The sequence below is a fragment of the Mastigoproctus giganteus genome, chromosome 6 (genome assembly GCF_048544385.1).
Source record: "Mastigoproctus giganteus isolate SK-2022 chromosome 6, ASM4854438v1, whole genome shotgun sequence".
In the NCBI taxonomy this organism is placed as follows: domain Eukaryota; kingdom Metazoa; phylum Arthropoda; class Arachnida; order Uropygi; family Thelyphonidae; genus Mastigoproctus; species Mastigoproctus giganteus.
In genome coordinates, this window is record NC_143580.1 from 120,140,030 (window position 1) to 120,159,549 (window position 19,520).

A 19,520-nucleotide genomic window follows, 5' to 3' on the forward strand; every position below is an offset into this window, starting at 1 on the left:
TCAAATAAAAAATAAATCAGAACTTCAAATAAAAAATAAATCAAAGAGCTTCAAATAAAGAAAATTCAAAGAGATTCAAACACATATCTTTTGAGGTTATGATGGGCATCATGGCGAGATTAAATCTTCCGTACATTCGAGGGTACAGCTCTAAACACTCGGCGGCATCCAGATCAGCAAGTGTATAATCTCGCTGTCTCTAGTCTGCCAATTGGCGACTGGAGGACCGGTTTGTTTGTTATTTGGTTTTTAGGAGCATTAGCAACTAAGGCCATATTGCTCCGTGAATATGCGGTGGTCATTCCCTGACCTTTCCGTATTTGGTGGTGACGGGCTCGAACCCCGGTCTAATCAAGAAGCGTGTGCTACGCACTGCTGCTCCTTCCCACCTGGCTACGGAAGCGGCGACTGGAAGGAGTCCGAGCGTGTATGGGGCACTGCCGAGGCCAAGTTATGTCAAAGAGCTAGGTATTTTCTTGCCATGCACGCCATATAAAAAAATTTCATTACTTCACACAATGTGTCCTCCCACCTTTCTTATTACTGAACACATCACGAATAGTCAAACTAATAAAATAAACTTATCTGAGAAAAGACCTAAACCTCCCATAAACTTCCTCGTTTATTTCACAAATATACACGATCTCAGTTCCAATCTCCATTTCCACTTACAACTACCAAGCGCCACTTACATTTTCTGACAGAATTCCAAATACTCTATCGGTTTATACAACCACCGCGCATCTCAGTTGTCCTAATTATTCACTACATGATTCCTTTCGCTTCAAAGGTGGTACTGTACTTTTGCATATATCTGCTTTGATATTCCCTGTCAGAGGCTTGGTAATTTGGAATCTTCTCTTTTCAATCATGCCTGGCTTAAAATCTCTCTCTACTCCATTCTGTCAAATTTATATGCCGCTTCTATTGTTCTCCCAACTCCACTAATCACTTGAAACTCTTTGATTTTACCACACAGCCGACACAATCTTTTTCTCACAAACAACGGTTCCAAGTACACGGTCGAGGTGAGTGGTGTTCTGGGCACCTCAGATAACAATTGGTGATCGTATCTTCTCCAGTGGAGTCTTTCTCATGGCAACTCACAACTTCGTGTTTTGGCATCACAGGAATGCAAAAATGGGATGATCTGCGAGATTTCTATTCTTCTTTTCCTTGGTTGAATTACTGTTTTAAATATTCTGTCATTTTTTTGCTCTGATTGTATCAGTGAAATTATTCTTGTACGGATGAAATCCTTTATTCTCCACTCCACTTTAAAATCACATTCTGGCCTCTTGCATAACCCAGGGGCTCACATCTGGTAAGTATGAGCTTGGCAAACCCAGGGTCCTCAGCTGGATATCATCATTCTTCTCCTTCTTGGCGATTCCTCTCTCTCTCTCTCTCTCTCTCTCTCTCTCTCTCTCTCTCTCTCTCTCTCTCTCTCTCTCTCTCTCTCTCTCTCTCTCTCTCAGGGTAACTCGGGAATTTTTTTTTTTTTTGGCTGGTGCAGCATAAGCGTCAGGCTTCCTTGCACCAAATGGCTAATAATAATAATAAAGGAAATTGGCCGCAACTTTTGCCCATCTTTATTGCGATCTCAGCTAAAGATAAAGCCGACCTGCTGGCAGCCCACTTTTCTTCTAATCCTTGTATCGATAATTTCGGTAAACTGCATCCTACCATTCCCAGCACACTCCATTTAATGCTTCCTGTAGTCTTCAGTCAAAAGGATATCAGAAGAATTTTGAACAGTCTTGATGCCAAGAAAGCGCCAGGTCCTGATGGAATTTAAAATTTTCCTTAGGTGTATTTAACATCATAAGCAATAATTTCTTATAGACATCAATTCCAGTTGACTAAATCAACTAAATTGTCACCGTCCTTCCCACACTGGGTGGAAAAGGGCCGGGTTCGAATCCCGTCGATGACGCGAGGAACTGTAATGGGCTTTTTTCACTCTGTGGCTGAGTAAGTCGGTCTCAGGCGTAGATAGCAAGGTCTCCCCCCCCCCCAGAAACTGGGGGTTTTCGTCTAGAAAACAGGCAAATCGACCCTCGTTTATTTCACAAAGCTGTAATAATTTACAGGGGACCCTAATATCATAATTTTAAATAAACTAAATCCTTTCTATTTAACACTCATACATCAATTATATTGCTCTGCACCTTATACCTCTCCACTTAATTAACCTTAAACATGTATTAGTCACTAAAATTCTTTGATTTTTACGACAGTTCATGAGCAATAGTTCATATCTTGTGCATCAGGCAACACAGCCGCAATCTCAAGGGCAGAATGCGCTGATCTGAGAGGAGTTAGTTATTGTCGGTTGCTCTATTGTCAGGGAGACAGGTAATATATTGTGCAAAAAAGATAGGCGGAATAGGCTAGCAAAATTCCTGTATATCATTGACAAAACCCCATGACCTGCTCTGGCAGCCTGTCTGCACTGTCAGAAAACTTCACATCTCACTGCACAATTACCCCCAGGTCTTTTTCATTCTCTACCACCCTGAGCGTAGTACTACACAGTTGGTACATTTCTCTGGGGGTTACTTCTACCCGTATGCAGTACTTTGGATTTGTCAACGCTCAACTTCAGTTTTCACTTCTCAGCCCATCTGCCAACTTTTCTAGATCCTGTTGCAGTAGCATACTGTGATTAACAACCCTGCCAACCCTTTGTATCATCTGCAAACTTGTACAATAAGCCTGATCAATACCATTGATAAATAGAGAAAATAACAATGGCCCAACACCGAACTCTGGGGGGCTCCGTTAATAACATTAGTCCATGAAGAGCAGCGTTCATTGATGACTCTTTATTGATTGAATACTCTCTGTCTTCTCCCACTTAACCATCGCTTTATACATTGCAGCAATTTGCTCTTAATGCCATACTGCTCCACATTGTTCAGTAGTCTTCCCTGTGCAACAGAATCAAAAGCTTTCCTAAATCCAAGTATATAATATCAAAATTATTTTTTGCGTCCAGTTCCTTTGTGACCACATCATTGTATCCAATCAAATTGGTGAGACAAGACTTCCCCTTAACAAACCCATCTTGTGTCTGAATTATTACTACAGTCTTGTCTAGATGATCTTGCAATGCTTCTTTAACTAGTGCCTCCATTATTTTACCCGGGACAGAAGTTAAACTAACAGGTCTGTAATTACTCGCGTCATCCTTTGATCCCTCTTTGTGAATTGGAGATACATTTGCACATCTCCAGTCCGTGGGAATCTGCCCTGAATCTAGAGGATCATAGTCCAGAGGATGAATTACAGAGAATCAACACAAAACAGTTACTTTTATAAAATACAGTCGGACTTCTCTTTAACGAACTTTCAAATAGGAAATTTCAATGTAACGAAATTTTTTTGATTTACCCATGATCATTGCATTGAAAATAGTTTCCCTATAACGAAGAAAATTTCCATATAACTGATTTCGAGAGACCTGGGTACGCATTGTTCGCACCTCTGGCCTTTAGGCAATAAAGCTGATGGTGAAGAAAGCAAGAATTAAGAGCTAAAAGGATTAAGCATTAATCCCTTTTAGCTTTTAGCAGGAGGAAACTGGCCAACCACAGCGCGGGATAGAAAAAAATGGAAGTTTGGGAGAGGCTTTTGCCCAGCAATGGCTAAAAAGAAGTAAAACCTATACAACTTATACAGTACTATGCCGAGAAGTCCCGGCAAAGATTAAGGCATATTCTCGACGAGGGCATTGGCTGTGGTCAACCTATTTTCTACAGTAAGCATTCTATTAGAGAATTAGGAGAGAGTGATTTTCCTTTACCTCGGAAATTCACATGTTGTTTCGAGGAAATGAGTCATCCACACTTTCACTAAATTTCACCTGTCTCTGAAATTAAGTAGTTCAAGTGGTCCCTAATTTCAGCTTTGTTTTCATTGCTGTGCAAGTAACCTTACAGTGTCTAAGAGGAAATCCTTGAGTGTAGTGTGAAAAAGTGGAAGTGCTTAATAGTGTGGATCGCGTTAAAAAAAAAAAAAAAACTTTTTTTTTTTTTTTTTTTTTATATGCATGGCATGCAGAACTGTGTCGACCATTGCAGAACTTTGCAGGTTGTGACTGGAAAACTGCCTATTGATTTGCATTTAGTGTATTGTGCATTGGCTTACTTCATCCGTCGTGGCATTCCCTGTTCTTTTCTGAATATACAGGTGGACATCTTGGCAGATCCCAGGAAGGAAAGGGCAAGAATCTGGGATGCTTTGGTAAAAGTCTGGCAAGAGCGTTGGAGTGTTTGTGATAAAGGGCAGATTATACAAATTGTTTTCTCAGATTTAAGATAAAATTCAAATGGTTTGCCCCAAACTTACAAGCTATATTCTTATTGACTGGTCATGGTTGGATTAATGCAAAGTTGTATGATTTAGGAATTACTGAAGGATCTAGTTGCCACTGTGGCGAAAGAGAATCATGGGAAAATATTATGTACACCTGTGAGGAGTACAGCGATCTACGAATTGAATTGGTATCTTGGGTTAGTAATCTCAATCTTATGGCAGAAGGTTGCGAGACAATTCCACTTGATAAACAGGAGAACTTCTTTGCTTTCCAAGCCTCTGCAACTGCAATATTTTTTATGCGGAAGACTCTTCCGCATCTGGAAGCCTTGGATTTGTAATGCGGTATGGTGTAGTACTGAATTACCTAAAGTTCTGTGAAATCGTGGAGGCCTATATCCACTTCAACTCCAGCTCCTTTTGCAGGCATTTCTGCTCTCGGCAGCTCCTTGTGCTGGCATTTATATTCTCGGCAGCTCCTGGCGCTGCTAGCTTTCCAACAGACTGTGAACAGATGTAGCTCTTTCCAATAAGTTTGGACTTCTGAAATTTAATTATATGTATATTTATTTTTTATTTAATTTGATTATTTCCAGTTTGTTCATATCAATATTTTTTGGTCATGGCAGATTTTTTTCCCTCCCTGTACTTGGGCAAACAGGAGAGGGAGTATATAAGAGTACAGTACTGCTAAATTATGTGTAACTGACAGCTGGGTTGCCATTGGTTGGCTGAGATCGCTTCAACTAATAAATATCAATATATCAATGCACCATGTGGGCAGAAGGGTACGTGTGCGTCGTTTACCTAGGGAAGTGATGGCTTCTGGATACACCGTGGGACGAAAACAAGCCGCTGGTGGCGGTGTCATGCTTTGGGCGATGTTCTGCTGGGATACCCTTGGTCCAGTCATCCATGTGCCGGGCACTCTGACGTCTATCACCTTAGCCTCCCAGGCGTATGCGGATGACCTTGTCCTGACACTGGCAGAAAACTCCAGGGCACAGCTGGAAAACACAGCAAACCGGGCGCTCGCCACTCTACAACAATGGGCTGACAAAAATAACCTGAAGATATCATCCACTAAGACAAGCTCCATCCTACTTCGGGGATCCCTGGACACCAGGAGACCCTCCCCCCAAATAAAAGTACAAGGAACCACCGTCAAGCTGACCACAGAAATGAAATTTCTCGGGGTTGTCCTTGACAGAAACCTATCCTTCACTCCCCACCTTAACTATCTCAGAAATAAAATCAGAAATTACTCGTCACTATTTGCAAGAATCACCCGCAAGGACTGGGGCATAAAGAAGAAAACCCTTGCTCTTTTTCACAAAACTGTGTTCCTGCCAGTCATCCTCTATGCCTCGGGTGTCTGGTACAAGAAAGCAACCACTGCAACTAATAAAAGAAAACTAGAAACCATACAGAGGTACATCTTGCTGACTATCTCACGAGCTTGCAACACAGTGAGTACACACGCGCTTCAGGTGCTCACGGGTGTCCTCCCCTTGGACCTGGAAGTGATACGCAGTGGACTCCTCTACAGCCTTTCCAGAGGCATACCGGATACCTGCCTAAATTTCACATTAAATGTAGCCAGCGAACCGAAAATAGAGAAAAGAAGACTAACTGTACATCTCTAGCAAACCTGGCAAACACGGTGGCAAAACTCAACAAAAGGGCAAATAACGCGAAAGTTCCTCCCAACTGTCTCGGCCGTATATCCAAAATACCCAAGCTGGCCCTCCCCAGGATTGCTGGCCACGTACCTCCTAACTGGCCACGGCGCCATCAGATTCAAACTGATGACCTTTGGACTAAGCAATACTGCCCTCTGTCATTGTGGCTTAGTGGAAACGTGGGAGCATTTAATGTACCACTGCAAGCTTTATGAAGACCTCCGATGCCGACTAATTACAGAATTACATTATGTACCAGAAAATCAAGAGGGACGCTTACCGGAGGAGGAGCACAGCTACAAAGCACTAGCAAACTTTGCACAAGATCTTTTTAGACAGAAGGCATACTCTTGCACCCCCACAGCCACAATAGCGATTCTCAGGCCCACAATATATGACTTTGCAAACAACCATATAAGGTGCATGGACAGTCACCATCAAGACAATCCACAAAGGGATTGCATCCCAGGAAGAAACAGCATAAACTGAAGTAATCACATACTGGACCAAACACCCGCAACCACAGACTTGACTAATAGACCTGTCCTGGTGCTAAGTGACAACTACGGACAGGATCCTACACCCGGACTTGATAAACTCGGATCCAACAAATGGACCCAGGATCCAATAACTAATGACCATGACTCCAGACAGAGGCATAAGTAACCACAGACTGGACTAAATACCCACAACTACGGACCTGACTAAGGCACCTGTCCTGCTGCCAAGTGACAACCACAGACAGGAACCTACACACGGATTGGACAACTAGGACCCAACCAAGGACCTGACTCAAGCAGACATGCAGCCGCCAGGCCATACGGCGACCTGTGCCGGCTCCCTTTCCGGGCACACTTTCCTCCCTCCCCTGGCAGAGGGGGAGGCGACAGCCTTCGTGTTGCCTCCCCCTGCCATCCCACATCTTTCTCTCTGGTGGGGCATGGGCATGCCCCACTGGCACATGCTGGGGTCGTCTACTCTATTGACCCCAGTCTTTCCTAGCTATTCCCCCCCTAGCCTTCAGTCTCCTCCCCTCTCTATCTCTATGCTAGCACAAGACCCACACCAAAATTCTAGCTTCTTTAAATTATTTCGCCCTCTTCTCGGCCATTAAATTTTCAAACGCAACCCCTTCAAATCGGGAAATATGTATGCGATCAACATACAACGTGCAAATTTTTTTTTTTTTTTTTTTTTTTAGATCCTTGCCATTGAAATCTCATGAAAATAGGTGGCAGGACCTGCCAGAGTAAACGCAAATTACTAGATACCTGGTCTGCCTCCACGGGGCGAAAGTGGGGCAACGTCGGGCCTCAGCAGGAGCCTGGCGGCTAAATGGCCAGAAGAACAACGGTACATGACAGCACACATTTCAAGATCATACACTTTTAAATCTCTGGCCTTTACAGTGAACTGTATCACCACACAAAGTAAACTACGTGGAGATGGGGGAAACCCCTGGTGCCGTTTGACCCTAGATACACTTTACACTTTACCATAAAAAGAAAGAAGAAAGGAAGAGAAAACAAACTCACTCCACGCCATCCACCCTACAGCACCTAACTGGAACAGGGGGCCCATTCTGATTTGGATGCAAAATGGGCAGAAACACAATCCCATCGGAAGGAAAAAGATGCATTTATCTCACAACCCGACCCTGAGCGGAAAAGGGAAAACATTGATACAAGAACTATGACTCTAACAGATGGACAGAAAAGAATCCCAAGAATATTAGTAAGTAGATGTGATGACCCAACAACTGAACCTGAAGAGGAAAATTCCAGAACCAAACAACGGGGAAAAAAAATACCTGCAAACAAGAGAAACTGGGCAGGAAACTACAGACACACAAGATGCCATACTCCTAGATACCGTCAACATAAATGAAACTGCAGAGACCGAAACAAAATTCACAGTGCAACCAAAAACATAAAAATAGCACTTGTAAATGTCTCACAACAAATGAACATATCCCAAATGGTACTGCAAGCCGTGTTCTCTCACTATGGGCTGAGCAGGAGACCCTCAACACGGCTCTTCTGCTGGACAGTGAGAGATGGAAAGCACGGGCCACTGAACTGCAAGAAGAACAGATATCCTGACACAGCTCTTAAACAAGCTGCCCAACACACTGGAAGCCAAGGAAAAAGAGAAAAAAAACCCTCCTGGAGTTTCCACAGGGGATGGAAGCACACCACTGGCCGAAATTAAACCAAAAAGATGGAAACAGCCGAACTCAGGAATCTTATGCCCAAATAACTGACATGTACAAGCCCAAAAGAAACACAATGCTGCAAAGACTTAACCAAGACAAAGAAAATAGCATGTCATCATCATCAAAGCCACGGAAGGAAGAAATACAACAAGTGAGGAGATAAAAGAAGAACTTAAGACTAAATTAGCCTCAGTACTAAGAGATATGAAAATCACAACCATCAGAAAAATAAGAGCGAATGGGGTGATCATAGAGGCACCTATGATCACCCCATCAGAGGATGCCCGGGGCTGCACCAAGCAGGGCTACAAGCAGAGGTCCCTAAGAAACTTGGCCCCACAGTGGCCATCTATGACATTCATAAAAATATAAAATATGAGAAAATAATAAGTGATCTGTACCACAAAAACCTAAAGGATCATGGATACACAGGGGAGGAAGTCAAGCTGCAAATTAAACCTCGCTTTTCTAGCAGGCCCAAGGAAAAGCAAACAAATGTAAACTGAATCTTCCAAGTAACATGAGAAATAAGAAGAAAGCTACTCGCAAACGCCAAGAGGGTCTACATTGGCTGAACAGCCCATGCGGTTAAAGATTACACTGTGGTCCCACGTTGCTTTAACTGCCTGGGATATGGTCATCAAGTAGCTCAGTGTACTCAAGAATCCCGCACATGTGGCCACTGTGCACAGGAGGGACATGGCATGCAGGATTGTCCCAATCAAGAGAAACCACCAAGCTGTCCCAGCTGCACTAAAAGGAAACGAAATAATAATCATCACTTTAAAGATCCCAAATGCCCAGAATATACCAAAGCAGTTGAATTCATCAGATCAAAAACAGATTATGAATAACACGCCAATTAATAAAAATAACACAAGAAGAGGAAACCAAAGCAATATCAAAAAACTAAAAATTCTTCAACTAACCTGCCAGCAGTCAATGATCTAACAAAAACTATCATAGAGCAAACCATACACATTGCACAAATTCAAGAACCATACTCACACAAGGGTCAAGGGGATACCCCTGTCATATCGGCTAATCCAATCAAACCCAATAACAGTGGGAAATGGCGGCAATGCCAGAAAATGGATCTGGGCTGCCATTGTCATAGCAGATCCCACAACCACAGTAACCAAGGTCACCTCACTGTGCACGACGCATGCTGCTTGTGCCTGCCTGCCTGGAGGGCAGTTTTGGCCAGCTCTTTGTCATATACTTCTACTGCCCATGCTCACAATCAGCTAATCCAATACAGCATATGCTGACTACTTGGAGGTAGCACTCAACAAGCTTAGAAACAAAAGCGTGCTTATCCTGGCTGATGTCAACGCTGACTCGACCCTCTGGAACAGTCCGCAAACGGATGAAAAAGGACAGACCATAGAAGAAATCATTCTCACACACAGACTGCAGGTACTCAATACGCAAGGACATCCCCCAACCTGTGTTACGCCGCTCGGTACCTCATACATTGATGTCTCCTTAGTTACCCCAGCTGTGGGACAGAAGGTGCAAAACTGGAAGGTTCAACCGGCAATCTCAACAAGCAACCACAATGCCATAACCTTCTCTGTACTTCAGCAGACAAGGCGTACAAGAACGGACCACACGGATCAATACAGATTACAAAAAAAACAGCAAACTGGGAGAAATTTGATACCTCCCTAAAGGAGGAATTAACAGAGGAACAAGTACTGCCCTACACACTCTGAACACAGAACACATACTGGAATTATAAGATAAGATCACCAAAGCATGCAAAGCATCAATGAAGCTGATGCTTCATTGATGCTTTGCATGTATCACGTCCCTTGATGGACGGTGACCCTCACTGAATTGAAACAACAATGCAGGACAACAAGAAGGGAGTATCAAAGAGCTTGACGAGTACCAACTAGGCCACAAGACGAACTCAATAACTTGCAAAACAGGTACAGACAGGCGAGAAGACGCTACCATCAAACCATAAAACAGAAAAAAGCAGCCTGGGAAAGGCTAATAAAAACAAAAGGAAACACAGACCCATGGGGTCTACTCTAATAAACTGCTCAACAGCAAGATCCCCTCACAGGAAATATATGCTACCATGGACGTCCAAGGAAATACCTCCATAAATGACTGGGCAGAAACCATCAATGTGATCCTGGACACGATCACCTATCAAGACCTGGAACATGAAGAGACATCACACCAAAAAGAACAGAGCATATCAAGGACTCCCCAGAGGAACTGCCATTCACCTTTGAGGAGATAGGCCAAGCCGTAGCCACTATGAGGAATGAGAAATGCCCGAGGCATGATGCCTTGGAGGTTGAGGTCCTGAAGAGCGCATGGAAAGTGGCCCCATGTGCCATCCAAAGTGCCCCCAACTCCTGTCTCCTTTCTGGCACCTTCACCAGGACCTGGAAGCTTGCAAACTTCAAAATGATCCTGAAAAGTCCCGACAAACATCAGCAAGATCCTACTTCATACCGTCCGATCGCCCTCCTCCCGGTCAGGCAAAGTTCTGGAAAAGGCCATTGCAGCCAGACTGATTCACACCTATAAAACAAAAGGCCTATACTCATCAAAGCAGTATGAATTCACCCTCGGGCGCAGCACAGAAGACGCCATCTCAGAATTAGTTGCCACAAGAGATAACTCTAACAGCAAGCTCCTAGCCATCTTCGTGGACTTTGTGGGGGGGGGGGAGCCTTTGACACACTTTGGTGGCAGAGCGCCCTCGCGAGGTTTCCGGGAAGCCGCCATTTCTGCTCCACTTTTCTCCTTGCTTCTGATTACTTCTTTGACCGGGAGGTGATGGTTCGGAGCGGTGTTCAGGAAATCAGAGGAAAAATCACAAGGGGATGCCCACAAGACTCAGTCTTGGGCCCACTCTGTTGAAATCTTGTTTTCGACACCTGGTTACATAAGACCTTCCGATCAACAACATTAATAGCTTTCGCAGACGACCTCACTATTGTCACGGCCAGCAACTCCAGGAGGGAGATAGAAAATAATGCAACCCAAATCCTAGAAGAGGCCACATGGGCAGATTGAATGCCCAAAACACAAATTGAATGTATCCACAAAAAAAACGACGCAAATTCTGATCAAGGGGAAACTCTATAGAGAGCACCCACCACTTGTCAAGTACAAATTTCAAAGAATCAAATATACACAAACAACTAGATACCTAGGCGTCATGTTGGATGAAACGCTCAGCTTCCTCCCACACACGAAATACTTAAGAGGGAAGGCCAAGACACTCCTGATGGCCCTCAAGCAAATAACCAGAAGAAAATGGGGCCTAAAAGCCTACACGCTAAGGTTATATTATAACTGTGTTTTCCTTTCTATTCATACTTACGGAGCGGGTGTGCGGGGATATAGAGCAAACAAGGTGATAATAACCAAACATCTGGAACAGGCACAAAGATTGGCACTCTTAACCATGTCATGCCGAACAACTTCAACAATGGCATTACAAGATCTACTAGGGAAAATGACAGCAAATCTAGAAGTACAGTTCAGATATCTGAAGTACAGAATAAACAAAGGAATAGCCACGACTATTGATGACATCACTGTTGACCTGCAGGCTGAAAAGAAAACGGAAATAGCAAGAATAAGGAATGTGATGAGGGAGAAATGGCAAAACACCTGGACAACCACGGAAAAGTTAGCAACAACAAGACAATACATCCCGAATGTGCAAGAGCTAATCAAGAAGGAAAAATTATGGCTAGTGCCAGGCCTATATGCCTCCTTCCTAATGATGGGCCATGGCAGTATAAACACCAAATTATACCAACTGGGCCTAACAGAGACACTACAATGTCACTGCGGCAAGCCTGAAACTGCTGACCAACGATTGTCATTGTTACCAGGATCTAAGGCATGAGCTCCCCTCCTTAGTAGACTCCACACCATCTACTTATGCTCTAGTTGTTATTTTAAGGTAACGTTTGCATTATAAACTAAAAGAAGGCTTTTGCTATAGCTAGGTGGACGCTATCTAACTTCCTGTGCAATTTTTTCTCTATTTTATCAGGTATTTCCTTTACATATTATAAAGTTTGTCTAATTAGGCTTAGCATTCTGCTGACCGTATGTTAATACGTTATATCATGGGTTGTTGCATCGTAAACACAGAGATTAGGTTTAGCGTGTTGGCTACTTGCTACTGCTTAAACTCTGATAGCAAATGCTCATTAACTCTAGTTGTTGAGTCCGTTGATATTAGTGAATCACTACCACATCGGCGTCACCCCCTCTCAACCAAACTGCACCATTTCAGTACTCCTGTTTCTATAGGAGCATTCTCACATCTGAATATCCCCCCCCCCACGTGACCTGAAAGATAGCCCAAATCTTCAAAATCTCATTGCGCGTCTCCAAATTTATTCACGGACTTGTGAAAGGTGCCGTTCGAAAGCTCTTGAAGTCCCTACAAAATGGATAAACTCGTTAAATCAGATAACTCGATAACCCGAAATATACGTGAAATGGAAGCAGAAGACACAAAAATAATGAGCAACAGAAATCAAACCGATCCAAATACCTTACTGACAACCCAAGACACGGATCAAGACATAGATATTAACGAGAGGGCAGAAAACCCAGAAGAATCAAAACAAAGAACAAAACCAAAACTTATTTCGGCTAATTCAGACCGAGAAACAAGAAGCACCAGAGAAGCTAAAGGCGCCCAGGAACCTAGAAAAGGAGCGGAAGAGCAAAAACAAGGGGAGAAAGGGTCCCCCCTGTTGACCCCACCCTCCCGCAGGGAACAGTACTCGATCAAATGCTTGTACTCAGAGCGGCACTAGAAACCATAATGAGAGACAACAGCAGTAGCATTCCCTCTGAGATTAGAGCTAAATAGTCCTACAATGGACAAAGCTCGAGACAATTCTACTGCAAACCAACGTAGAACATCAGAAAGCTATTGCAGCTCTGGAAACACAAGGCTGATGGAGGCATTCAAATGCAACAGCGCGCCCCATCTTATGTCAATGCGCTGAGCAATACACCGCCAGAGGTAGAAAATACGACCAATGTCCAGACTCAGAAAAGGAAAACGCTATTAAAAACACCAAATCTAGTAATCCTATGTCCCACGGAGGAGGAAAACAACACCAGTGGAGAAATTAAGCAAAAGGTAATTGAAAACATGAAGAGATTTTGAAAACACAAAGATTAAGTCAATAAGAAAAACAAGAAACCCCGGGGATAGTAATAGAAACGGCAAGTAAAGAAGAAGCCGAACAGATCCTAACAAATACCAAAATAATAATGCTCGGGTTAAGGGCGGAGATCCGAAGAAAAAGGGTCTCTCCATAGTCTTGTTTGACGTTGACTCCGAGATGACAGCTGAACAGCTAGCACAAGAGATCTACATAAAGAATCTAAAACATGAGATCCCATAAAAAGAGGCCAAAAATCTTATAATATCGAAATTTAAAACAAAAGCAAGAAATGGAATTGACAGCAACTGGACAGTCGAGCTGGCCCCAGTTGCTTGGCAAGAGATCAAGGTACAATCAAGAATCTACATCGAGTGGAGCTGTCTGCGCTACAGGGAGCACGTGACCATTCCAAAGTGCTTGCACTGCTGTAAGTTTGGCCACACTACATACACCTGCTCTCAGAAGGAACCGATCTCTGGCCACTGTTCCGAAAAAGGGCACGAGTTTATAAACTGTCCAAATAAAGCTAGCGAACCTGTCTGCACCAACTGTAAAAGCCTTAAGTTAGAGCATGCGCACTCCTTAAGAGACGCAAAACGTCCAACATACATCAGAACCAAGGAGTTATACCAATCCAGGATTGATTATGGGTTCTCTCCCTAAACAAACCTTCAGCACTGGGATACTGAAAATACAACAGCTTAATACGCAGTGTGCTCGGGCAGTGGTCGAGCAGATCAGAAAGAAGGCAGACGAGGAAAACACTGACCTCATAATCGTACAGGAACCGTACACCCACCAAAAACAGGTGAGAGGATACCCCATATTTTACGAAATTGTGCAATGCACAGAGGATACGCCTTAGGCGGCAATAATCGTGAGGAATGCGGATATAACTGTTACAAAAATCCAGCAGCTCTGCACGCCTTGGGCAGCCTGTACCCAGTTAATCACTTCGATTGGAACCATTTACGTCATAGCTCTCTACTGTAGACCTGGCATAGAAATTGACTTTGCCACAGCGTACTTAGAGAACGTACAATCAATCTTAGCCGGACACAAGATAATTATTGGGGCAGACCACCACTGTGGCATAGCCGCACCCCCGACCACAGAGGAACGGCTAATGGACAGAAGTTGGAAGACTTTCTAACAAACTCGATATTCACTGTTATTAACCAACCCTTCTGTCTCCAAACATTCTGCAACACGCTTTGGGAAGCAACCATAGACGTCACTATGGTAACAAAAAAATATAGAGAATTATAGCACAGACTGGACAGTCCAAAGTGATTGCAACATCTGACCATAGGACAATTACATACTCCATAAAAAGAAACCTACAAAGAACACCGATAATAAGGCAGATGCAGAGCAGATTCAATGTTCACAAAGCTAACTGGGACATATTTAAAGAGAATCTCCGTAACCAGGTGCAACTCTACATGGAAATGCACGGAAATCTGGCTCCTGAGATGGAAAACCCCGAAACACTGCAAAGAGAAGTGACCGACATGATTACCACGGCAGCCGAAGTAGCCATGAAAAGAAGAGTACCCAACACCAGAGCAACACCATGGTGGACACCAGAGCTCCAAAGACTGAGAAAGATAGTACAAGCGAAACGAAAAGAATTCCAAAGGGCAAGAAGAACATGGCCGGCAGCGGAAGTTGTGGAATTGAGAAACCGATATCGTCAACTCAGAAACCAGTACACAGACAAAATCAAAAAGAGCAAAAGGGAAAGTTGGCATAACTTTGTCCAAAAAACAGGAAATACTTACCCCTGGGGGGGGGGGGGTGTACAAAATCACAACCAGCAGGCTGCCCAGAGGCGAAGTGACAACGGCAACCAAAACCCCGCAAGGCACTATGACCACAACGTGGAAAGACTCAGTAACAAATATTCTTGCAACAAGCATACAGGAACCGCCAACAGAGATGACATTGGAGTAGACAGAAATATGCCAAACAAACGCGCAATATGCAAACACCCAAAGAGACCCACCATTCACTCTTGAAGAGGTTACAAGCAAAACAAAAAACAAGCGATGTCCAGGTTCAGATCTAATCGAACCAGAAATTATTAAAAAGACAGCAGAATATGTTCCCCAATTCCTTCTGCGACTCTATAACTGCTGCTTGGCACAAGGCCACTTCACAACTCAATGGAAAACAGCTATACTAAAATCGATACCAAAAAGCCCAACAAAACCACTGAAGTTACCAACATCGTATAGACCGACAGCCCAGTTATTGACAGTTAGCAAGATTTACGAAAGGCTATTGCACAAGAGAATCGAACACTACTACACAGAAGCAAATCTCAGCACTCCAAAACAAAATGGCTTTAAACAGGGTTCTTCAACCACAGATGCAATTCTGGATCTTCTGAACAAAACCACGAAATGCACCAACAAGTATTTTCTAGTGATTGCAGTGGACTTTGCTGGGGCGTTCGACATCCTCTGGTGGCCGAGCGTCCTGCAAGGCCCCGTGCTGCATCTTTGCTACAAAATCTTTATGACAGCCTAAAATCATATCTCACGAACAGGGAAGTGCAGATCCTCACGCCTTATGCTAGCCTCACCCGTCTTGTCCGCAGGGGCTGCCCCCAGGGATCGGTCCTGGGGCCACTCCTGTGGAACATTGTTCTAGATGACTTTCTCTGCAACGACCTGGGCGATGTGGAGGCACAGGCCTTTGCTGATGATTTGATCTTATCCACAGCAACGGATTCAAGAGCAAATCTGGAAAAGCAAGCAAACAAAGCACTGCAAACCCTACAGGAGTGGGCCCAAAATAAACAATCTAAAAATAGCACCGGAAAAGACCAGCTCCGTCCTTATTAGAGGAAAGCTTAAATTAAACAGGTAGCCACAAATCAAAATAGAAGGTACCACTGTCAGACTAACCAACCATATAAAATACCTAGGGATAATTATAGATAGCAATCTCTCATTTAAACTCCATCTAAATTACCTCAGGAAGAAAATACGCAAATATACAGGACTCATACTAAGAATAACGCGAAAGGACTGGGGACTAAACAAGAGGACCCTCTCCTTATATTATAAAGCCTTATTTATACCAGCAATTATCTACGGCTCACCTGTATGGATGACGAAGACCAACACAGCAACAAATAGGAAAATATTAGAAAGAATACAAAGGAACATACTACTAACCATCACTAGGGCAAGCAATACAACTAGTACAGCAGCGCTTCAGGTCATTGCTGGTGCACTGCCCCTTGACTTAGAGGTAGTACGAACTGGATTAATGTATTATTATTACAAAAAGGCAATACCAATCACAACTAACGGCTAAACCCTCAATGTTATCAATGATTGGAAGCAGGAGCAAAAAAGAATTGATGCACACCTAACTCACATTTGGCAGATAAGGTGGAATGAAACCACCAAAGGAACAATAACCCACAAATTTCTTCCCCTTATAACAAAAATGTGCCCAAAAGCACCAGCATGGATATACCCGGGCCTCAACACTACCTACTTATTAACAGGCCATAGCCCATTCAGAGATAAACTAAACACAATGGGCATAATAGAAGACAGGAATCGTCCACGTGGAGAACCAGAGACTTGGAGTCATGTCATGCATCACTGCGACAACTATGAAGATATAAGAGCAAGTCTTATTGTAAGAATTCAGTAACCCAATCCACCAAGAGTCCCGACTATTGGACATTCAGGAAGAGTACACAGCACTAACTAACTTCGCAATACAATTGGTTCATCCCACAGCGCCAGTTCTGCTTACCAAAAGTGGCCTACTGGGCACTCACATCCTTTCGTCCGGGCTTCGAGTCAAGCAAGCCGGACTTCTCACCCGGAATTATTCACAAGAAGGAAAACAATTATCTCAATGCAACCTGATCCTCGGGAGGACAATAACACCCAATAGATATATCACAAACCAAATGTCATGGACGAAGTAAAAATAAAGGAGAGACACAGAAGAGTCAAAGCAAGAGCAAAAGAATAAAATCTCAGCATGAAGAAATAGACACGCCATTTGAAACTCAAGAGACCTGTGCAGGGCTACTCCTCCTGGGGCCGACCGGGCTAGCCGAGTGGGTAAAGTACCTGCCCGGCAACCCAAAGGTCGCGGGTTCGATTCCCGCCTCGGGCTTGGATGAAAGTACTGCAAAAACCTTGGGAGGTGCAATATGGCCACAGAAGCCGATGCGCCAACAACTACAAAAAAAAAAAAAAACTCCTCCTGGGAGAGACCAAAGCAAGAATCCTGTGGCCAACAATCTCTGACTTGATACAAACGCGCCACAACAAAGTTCCTGAAAATGATACAAACTGGAATGACATCAGAACTAGAGTGCCATTTGGCTATCAAATCTCGCACCTGCGAGATTTCTTTAAAACCATAATCCCTGGTGGGGGCAGAGACACACGCTCCCTTACCCCTTGCCAACCCTATTTCCCTCTGGTGAGGCATGGGCATGCCCCACTGAAAAACGGGGGGTCACCTTCCCTATCGACCCCTCTGCTTCCTATTTCACCTCCAACCCTTTTGTCTCCCCACCCAAATCTGTCATCTCACACAGCGATTAGCCCTACATCAACATTCTAAGCCACACCACAATTCTTGCCCGACCCAATTAGGCTTTTCAAGACCTTCAGCATAAAACCCCAAACAGTGCTCCTAAAGCAAAAACCCAAATTCGCAATAAAACTTCCTCGCGACTATTTATTTTTCTAATTTTTATTTTATTTATTTGGTCCTAGCCACTGAAATCCCAGGAAAATAGGTGGCAGGACCTGCCAGAGTACTGTTTTAATCACTGGTAACACCCGGCCGGCCTCCCCGTGGCTGGTATTGGTAACGTCGGGCCCCACTAGGGGGCCCGGCGGCTAACAGGCCGGATGAACAATGGGCACAACATACTACATATCCCACACACTCTTAAATCTCTGGCTTGACCGATACAGAGAACATACGTGGTGATGGGAGAAATCCCAGGAACCGTTAGACCCTCAACATACCAAATACAAAATACCACCAACTGACAAGGCAAAGCTCACAAAAAGCAAGGACAATTTCAAAGCATTCAACACCTTCGCGACTAAGGCCTTTAAGAGAAGAAAGACCATTAGGAGAGAAGACAACCGGATTTGACAAATAACTACCAACCTTGAACCTGACTGAAGACAACAAACTTTCTTTCTCTCTCTGTCTCTCACCACCCTGAGTGAGAGATATTTTATCCTTACTAAAACTGTCATCACTTCTTAGGGCGGTCCTACTCTTGGATTTGCCCCCTTTCTGTCACTCTTACTTCCCCCTAAATTGTGTGCCCCTGAATCTCTCAGGGACACTCAGCCAAATGATAGTAGAACCTGGCACGCCTCCTCGTGGCAGGAGTGGGGGGCGGATACCTCGTGTCTCTGCCCCCCCCACTTGCTCAGTTGCCGGTTAGAAAGAAGAAAGAAGTCTTATAAACAAGAAGACATGAAGCGGTAATGGGGGAAACTCCGCAACCCACACACATACACCTAAACATCATTACTGACCAGGTACACCCTTTCGTGGCAACGGTGTTCTCCTCTGGTGGTGCCGTCTTTCAGCAGGATAACGCGCCATGCCACACTGCCTGGATTGTTCGAGACTGGTTCGCGGAACATGAGGAAGACTTCCAGGTATTGCCCAGGCTTCCGAATTCCGCGGACATCAATCCCATCGAGCATCTGTGGTTTGTGTTGGAACAGCAACTCCGATCTGTGGCGTCTCAACTACGGGCCTTACAGGAGTTAAAAGATCTGCTGTTTACGTGTTGGTACCAGACAACACAAGACACATTTAGAAATCTTGTAGCGTCCATGCCTCGCAGGGGAAGAGCTGTTTTGGCTGCACGTAGAGGAACAACATCATATTAGGTAGGTGGTCATAATGTTTTGGCTCATCTGTGTATATCTTTAGTTAAAATGATATGATTTAAATCCAAAGTCATGTCATAGTTTTTATTGCGGTGCTGAATATTATGATGAAAATACTTTAATATGCCTACATTGTTGTGTGATAGTCTGATAAGCAGAGCCAGGACTAGGTATACTGTGCCCGAGGCAGTTATTCAATATAATAACTATA

At 43.9% G+C, this 19,520-nt stretch overlaps 1 protein-coding gene across 1 annotated transcript in view; it reads right to left on the reverse strand.

Annotated features, from left to right (window-relative positions):
• LOC150084539 (trypsin-1-like) overlaps positions 1 to 11,409 on the reverse strand; it is a 101,998-nt gene extending 90,589 nt beyond the window's left edge. The window contains exon 1 of the mRNA XM_090376279.1: positions 11,399 to 11,409. Coding sequence (XP_090232405.1) covers positions 11,399 to 11,409 — 11 coding nt within the window. The remainder of the gene's footprint in view (positions 1 to 11,398) is intronic.
• Positions 11,410 to 19,520: the final 8,111 nt, after the last annotated feature.